This window comes from Pongo abelii, chromosome 11 (assembly GCF_028885655.2).
Source record: "Pongo abelii isolate AG06213 chromosome 11, NHGRI_mPonAbe1-v2.0_pri, whole genome shotgun sequence".
NCBI classification, from domain to species: Eukaryota; Metazoa; Chordata; class Mammalia; order Primates; family Hominidae; genus Pongo; species Pongo abelii.
This window is the reverse complement of record NC_071996.2, coordinates 111,488,960-111,496,505: the sequence shown is the minus strand read 5'-3', so window position 1 is coordinate 111,496,505 and position 7,546 is coordinate 111,488,960. Positions and strand designations below refer to the sequence as shown.

Here is a 7,546-nt window from a genome sequence, read left to right as displayed (position 1 = left end):
AATCCAGCTATTTCCGCTGTAGAATGTCCAATCTGCCAGCAATAGGGACCAACTCTGAGCCTTTTTGGTCCCATGCCTTGAGAAGACCAATCAGCCACTTAGTGGTAACATTTGAGGCAGAGCAGGAACACCAAACAGCAGGCAGGACTCTGGACAGCCACCAGCAGAAGGAGGGATTTAGGCCCTTAGGGAGATCTGAAAGGGGGAAGAAAGCCACAGCTATCTGTTTTTGCTCATGTCAGCGCCAATTATTGAGGGCCTGCAATGTGCCGACTCTCTGCTCTAGGGCTCAGGGATAGAAATGAACAAGAGATAATACCCAGCCCCCAGAAGCCTACAAAATTCCAGGCAAGTATCAGTTTTATTCAAGACAAGCCCCCAAATACCAACAATGATGATCACAGAATTTGTTTGTTTGTTTGTTTGTTTGTTTTGAGACAAGGTCTTGCTCTGTTGCCCAGGCTGGAGTGCAGTGGTGCAATCATGGCTCACTGCAACCTCAACCTCCTGAGCTTAAGCGATCCTCTCACCTCAGCCTCCCAAGTAGCTGGGACTGCAGGTATGCGCCACCATGCCAGGGTAATTTTTGTATTTGTTATAGAGACAGGGTCTCACCATGTTACCTAGGCTGGTCTCTAACTCCTGAGCTCAAGCAATCCACCTGCCTCAGCCTCCCAAAGTGCTGGGATTATAGGCGTGCGCCACCTCGCCTGGCTGATCACAGAATTTTGAATTTGAACTAAGCTTTATGGGTTTTAACACACTTTCACAGATTACTTCACTTGATTCCCTCTTCTTTAAGATTCCTTATTATTTAAATTCTGGCTTTTAAAACTAAAACACACACCCACACAAAAACACCACCAGTCCCTGAGCAGAATTCATTACTTAGTTTAATGACTTTTGAGAAGTCAATTAAGCAGAATAAACTATAAAATAAAAGCACAGAGACAGAATTTCACCCGTCCTTTTGCTCAACTAAAAGTGTACTCTATTCATTTCGATGGCAACAACAGCTTTAGTGAATTAGAAAAACCCGAACCTACCAGAAAGAATGAGAGTAAACCATTCAGCCAACCCCAGTGACCGGGGCAGGGAGAGCAGTGAGCTTGCAAATCCCCTTACTCACCAAAATGGGCCCTTTTGTGTGACTTCCTGTGGAGGCAGCAGTCAGGGCTGCTATATATACAGTGACGTTCCCGCAGTCCCACACAGCAACCAGAAAACATCTGCTCACGTCCTTCAAAATGGGAAAGGTAAGTCCTGGGTACCGGATGCTCAGCCTTGGCCCTAATGCAGTGGCCTCAGTGGGAGCCAATCACTCCATGCTCCCATATCTTCCATTTTTCAGATCACCTTCTACGAGGACAGGGCCTTCCAGGGCCGCAGCTACGAATGCACCACTGACTGCCCCAACCTACAACCCTATTTCAGCCGCTGCAACTCCATCCGCGTGGAGAGCGGCTGCTGGATGATCTATGAGCGCCCCAACTACCAGGGCCACCAGTACTTCCTGCGGCGCGGGGAGTACCCCGACTACCAGCAATGGATGGGCCTCAGCGATTCCATCCGCTCCTGCAGCCTCATCCCCCCGGTGAGTGTGGCTCTGTCTTTGCCTTCCATCTTTTTGGAAATAAAAGCTATTTCATGGTATTTTTTTTTTTTTTTTTTTTTTTTTTTTTTTTTTTTTTTTGAGGTGGAGTCTCGCTCTGTCCCCCAGGCTGGAGTGCAGTGGCATGATCTCGGCTCACTGCAACTTCTGCCTCCCGGGTTCAAGCAATTCTCCTGCCTCAGCCTCCTGAGTAGTTGGGACTACAGGCGTGCACCACCATGCCCGGCCAATTTTTGTATTTGTAGTAGAGACGAGGTTTCACCATGTTGCCCAGGCTGATTCCAAACTCCTGGCCTCAAGAAATCTGCCCGCCTCGGCCTCCCAAAGTGCTGGGATTACAGGTGTGAACCACCACATCCGGCCTATTTAATCACATTATTCTTAAATCCCAGCTACTCGGGCGGCTGGGGAAGGAGAATTGCTTGCTTGAAGCCGGCAGATGGAGGTTGCAGTGAGCCGAGATCGTGCCACTGCACTCCAGCCTGGCGACAGAGACTACATCTCAAAAAAACAACAACAACAACAAAAACAAACTTTTGTTTGCTTTGTCTTACTTTTCTATTTGATTATTCCTCCTGAGAAGATAGGATCCTGTCTTCTGATTTCTATTCTAATTTAATGGTCAGTACCTATTAGCTCACTTAGAGGTATAAATTAGAGAAAAGGCCAAATCTGAAACTAAAGTTTGAGATTCCATATTTTCTGGGGACTGACTGCAGAATTCGAATTGTGGCGTGTGGGAGGCATGGGATACAGTGTCATAAAAACAGAACTTAATGAAGGTGATACTTGCTGCTGAGGGAAATAAGTAAGTTGAGAGCAGGAGGCTAGAAAGGAAGCTTAAAAGTCAGATAGGTTGAATTTGAACTGAAGGCTGGGTGCGGTGGCTCACGCCTGTAATCCCAGCACTTTGGGAGGCCGAGGTCAGGAGGTCAGGTTATCAAGACCACCCTGGCCAACATGGTGAAACCTCCTCTCTACTAAAAATAAAAAAATTAGCTGGGCTTGGCGGCACACGCCTGTAGTCTCAGCTACTTGGGAGGCTGAGGCAGGAGAATCGCCTGAACTCGGGAAGGGTAGATTGCAATGAGCCAAGATCGCGCCACTGCACTCCAGTCTGGGTGACAGAGCAAGATTCCATCTCAAAAAAAAAAAAAAGAAAAGAAATTTGAACTGAAAATTAGCCAGATGTGGTGGTGCATGCCTGTAGTCCCAGCTACTCTGGAGGCTGAGGTGGGAGGGTCACTTGAGCCCAGGAGGTTGAGGGGGCTGTGACCCATGATCATGCCACTGCACTCCAGCCTAGGTGACAGAGGGAGACCCTGTCTCAAGAAACAAATATATGTGTGTGTGTGTGTGTGTGCACGTATAATAGTGAACCCCAAATATCTGAGACAGGTCTCAGTCAATTTAGAAAGTTTATTTTGCCAAGGTTGGGCGCAGTGGCTCATGCCTGTAATCCCAGCACTTTTGGGAGGCTGAAGCAGGCAGATCACCTGAGGTCCAGAGTTTGAGACCAGCCTGACCAACATGGAGAAACCTCTAATAAAAATACAAAATTAGCTGGGCATGGTGGAGCATGCCTGTAATCCCAGCTACTTTGGGAGGCTGAGGCAGGAGAATTGCTTGAACTTGTGTGGCAGAGGTTGTGGTGAGCCGAGATCACGCCATTGCACTCCAGCCTGGGCAACAAGAGTGAAACTCCATCTCAAAAAAAAAAAAACAAAAAAAAAAAACAGAAAGAAGGTTTATTTTGCCAAGGTTGAGGACGCACCCATGACACAGCCTCAGAAAGTCCTGAGACATGTGCCTAAAGTGGTTGGGGGTATAATTTGCTTTTATACATTTTAGGGAGACATGAGACATCAATCAATACGTGTAAGATGTAAATTGGTTCAGTCTGGTAAGACAGGAAGTAGGGGCTTCCTGGTTAGACATGGATAAGAGACAGAGCTGGGCGCGTGGCTCACCCCCGTGATCCCAGCACTTTGGGAGGCTGAGGTGGGTGGATTGCCTGAACTCCTGACAGAGTTTAAGACCAGCCTGGCCAACATAGTAAAAGCCCGTCTCTAGTAAAAATACAAAATATTAGCTAATTGTGGCGGTGGGCACCTGTAATCCTGCTACCCGGGAGGCTCAGGCAGGAGAATAACTTGAACCCAGAAGGCGGAGGTTGCAGTAAGCTGAGATTGTGCCATTGTACTCCAGCCTGGACAACAACAGCGAAACTCTGTCTCAAAAAAAAAACAGTAGATAAGAGACAAAAGGCTCTTTGAGCCCTTGATCAGCTTTCCACTGAACACACAATTTAGTCTGGCTTGATGAATCTGCATCTTTACATAAACAATAGGGGAGAGGAAGCAATCAGAGATGCATTTGTCTCAGGTGAGCCTCAGAGGGATGACTTTGAATAGAATGGGAGGCAGGTTGGCCCTAAGCAGTTCCTGGCTTGACTTTTCCCTTTAGCTTAGTGATTTTGAGGTCCCAAGATTTATTTTCCTTTCACTGTATATACATAATATGACATTTAGCTTTCCAATGACTCTCAGTTTTCTCCTTTGAGAAAGGCTTTCTCAAATAACAGGCACTAAAGTGATGTGATAAATTTTATTGTAAGCAAATCTTAATTCCCAAAGACCTAGCTCTGCCTATGAATCATTAGACTCAGCAGTGGGTGACTGGGGGGTGGGACAGTTCTTAACTTTGCTACGGGGTTGTTCTAGAAGCAAACTTGGCCTGGGAGAACTTCTGGGCAGGTGTGGCCAGGGAGGTGTAGGGACTGGAGCTTTAATTTCCATCTATTTTTGTTCGTTTACTCTTGCTTTTTCTGTCTGCCACTCCAGCACCCTGGCGCTTACAGAATGAAGATCTACGAGAGAGATGAATTGAGAGGACAAATGTCAGAGCTCACAGACGACTGTCTCTCTGTTCAGGACCGCTTCCACCTCACTGAAATTCACTCCCTCAATGTGCTGGAGGGCAGCTGGATCCTCTATGAGATGCCCAACTACAGGGGGAGGCAGTATCTGCTGAGGCCGGGGGAGTACAGGAGGTTTCTTGATTGGGGGGCTCCAAATGCCAAAGTTGGCTCTCTTAGACGAGTCATAGATTTGTACTGAAGTATTTACATTCTCCACTTTTCTCCTTCAAAATCTAATAAAATATTTAGCTTGTGTTTCTGGCACTAGTAGAGTCCTGTCTTTCTTTCAATCTATTAAGCATTTGTAAGTGATAATGGCACTCAGCCAAACATGATAACATGTTTTCATGATGGGAAGCAATCTTTTATAAGGGGAATAATGCAGAGATATTATTTCCAGCACTCTTGTAATGACTAAAACATGTAGGCTCAAATAAAAGCTCAGTTCACTTGGGCTCAGGCCATTTGTAGTTAGTCTCACAAGGCTAGATTTGCAGCTACAGTAGTGAATTCGTACTTTTTGAAACACCTCCAAGTTATCCCTCCAGGTTATCCCTATTGTCTTCCCTAATAGTCCAGGCCTTAGCTGATGAGGAAAGTTGTTCTCAGCCTCCAGACTCCTACCTCAGCTCCATAAACAAACAAATAAATGAACTGCTCCACTCTTACCTATTGCACTCCTATCCTCCTAACAGTCACCATCTCTTTCCTCTCACTTCCACTGCCAATATCTCATTCCACTATGAGATTTCCAGTCCAAATAGAATTCACTGTGTTTTCGCTATATGTGCTTTGTGGAATAATTTCAGGACATTTACAAAAACCATATGCGCATGGGGAAACTCAGCCTCATGTCATTTCAATAGAGGGTAAAATATTATGATTACACATAATAATACTAAGTGGCCGGGCGTGGTGGCTCACGCCTGTAATCCCAGCACTTTGGGAGGCCAGGGTGGGCAGATCACAAGGTCAGGAGTTTGAGACCAGCCTGGCCAACATAGTGAAACCCTGTCTCTTCTTAAAAAAAAAGTACAAAAATTAGCCAGGCATGGTGGCATGTGCCTGTAATCCCAGCTACCTGGGAGGCTGAGGCGGGAGAATTGCTTGAACCTGGGAGGCAGAGGTTGCAGTGAGCCGAGATCGGGCCACTGCACTACAGCCTGGGAGACAGAGCCAATCTGTCTCAAAAAAAAAAAAAAAAAAAAAAAAAAAAAAAAAGAAGAAAATAATACTAGGTGGAAAATAAGCAATTGAAATTTTCTGGAGAAATCTGAGTGTATGTTTGTTTTCTTTGGTTTTTAAAAATGAATTAAGGTTAGCCAGGCACGGTGGCATGCACTTGCAATCTCAGCTACTCAGGAGGCTGAGGTGGGAAGATTGTTTGAGCCCAGGAGTTCAAGCCTAGCCTGAGCAACAGAGCAAGAGTTCATCTCTTCCAAAAAAAAAAAAATCAAAGTTGCTAATAAAAAATTATGATACAATAAATTTAAAAAATTCAAAATAAGTGAATGAGGAAATTGGGTCAGAGGAAAAACAAAAGTAGGAGAGATGAGATGGAGCCAAGAGTGAAGTTGAAACCCGAGTTGTGTGCTGTGAGGTGCTATGTTCAGTGTAGATAGATCCAGACTTGGATCCAGCAGCCAGCAAGACAGAGAAGAAAACAAGATTCGCCAATTAATTATTCAAGACAAGCCTAACCATTGTCAGTACTGAAACCTAAAAGAAAATTTTCTTGTGAGTCCTCATAAAGAGGGTACTAAGTAAACACCATCCTCAACACCATCCTGCAGAAATTAAATAAAGTTTTGTGGATGTCCCATATAAGGTTCATCAATAAAACAAACGAATAGCTTCAGATCAAAATTTATCAAAAGTATTCCAGCCTTTGAGATTCTAAAGAATTGCCTCAAATCCCATCTTACATGGGGTAGGAGCTTTGAGTACCCACTTCCACCAACATATCCATAATCTGATGTCTTTGGTAATTCTGGAGAAGGAATGAGTCGCTTATGCTTCTCTCAGGAGCCCCTCACTCTGAACTCCTGCCTCGGCCTTGATTGGGTCATCTTGCCCTCCCATGTGTGCTGCTATTCTGTCCTCATGCATCATGCTGACCCACACGGGGGACAGAGCTCCTTTTCCTTTAACTTCTGAACCATCTCTCATATGAGGCACTGATGTGTGCAGCTGGCTTTATAATAAAGGGTATGGGGGCACAGTGCAAGTTTACATCGTAACAGTACATTGACACAAATGTAATATTAGATTGCCCTATAGGCTTCAACCTACTGCTGGGTGGTCTGCCTTCTCTCCCTTTCCTGTTCCTCTCTTCTTGGCTGTTAGCCATACCCACAGGGCTGTTCATATATATATATATATATATTTTTTTTTTAGACGGAGTTTCGTTCTTGTTCCCCATGCTGCAGTGCAATGGCACGATCTCGGCTGACTGCAACCCCTGCCTCCCGGGTTCAAGCGATTCTCCTGCCTCAGGCTCCCAAGTAGCTGGGACTACAGGCGCCGGCCACCACACCCAGCTAATGTTTGTATTTTTAGTACAGACAGAGTTTCACCATGCTGGCCAGGCTGGTCTCAAACTCCTGACCTCAGGTGATCCACCTACCTCGGCCTCCCAAAGTGCTGGGATTACAGGTGTGAGCCACCATGCCCAGGTCTGTTCATTTTTTATAGAACCTTTTTCCATCCCATGTGCTCAAGGTCTCTATATCCAACACCCAAGGGGCTTATAAACAGACTAGCATATAATTTGTTTCTTAAGTTGGGTCATTTATTTATTTATTTATTTATTTATTCATTTATTTGAGACAAGATCTCACTCTGTCACCTAGTTGGAGTGCAGTGGCACAATCACAGCCCACTACAACCTGCATCTCCAGGGCTCAAGCGATCCTCCCACCTCAGCCTCCCAAATAGCTGGGATTACAGGCACACACCACCATGCTCAGCTAATTTTTTTTATTTCTAGTAGAGACAGGGTCTTGCCGTGTTGC

At 45.4% G+C, this 7,546-nt stretch overlaps 1 protein-coding gene across 1 annotated transcript; it reads left to right on the top strand.

Moving 5' to 3' along the window:
- Positions 1-1,247: 1,247 nt before the first annotated feature.
- LOC100452959 (gamma-crystallin B) lies at positions 1,248-4,796 on the top strand. Its single transcript, XM_024243911.3, has 3 exons — positions 1,248-1,256; positions 1,352-1,594; positions 4,456-4,796. The coding sequence occupies exons 1-3, from the start codon at positions 1,248-1,250 to the stop codon at positions 4,729-4,731; spliced, it is 528 nt and encodes a 175-aa protein (XP_024099679.1). The 3' UTR covers positions 4,732-4,796.
- Positions 4,797-7,546: the final 2,750 nt, after the last annotated feature.

Coding starts and splice junctions, on each gene's coding strand:
- LOC100452959 (XM_024243911.3), top strand. Junction 1,595..4,455: donor CCTGCAGCCTCATCCCCCCG/GTGAGTGTGGCT, acceptor CTGCCACTCCAG/CACCCTGGCGCTTACAGAAT.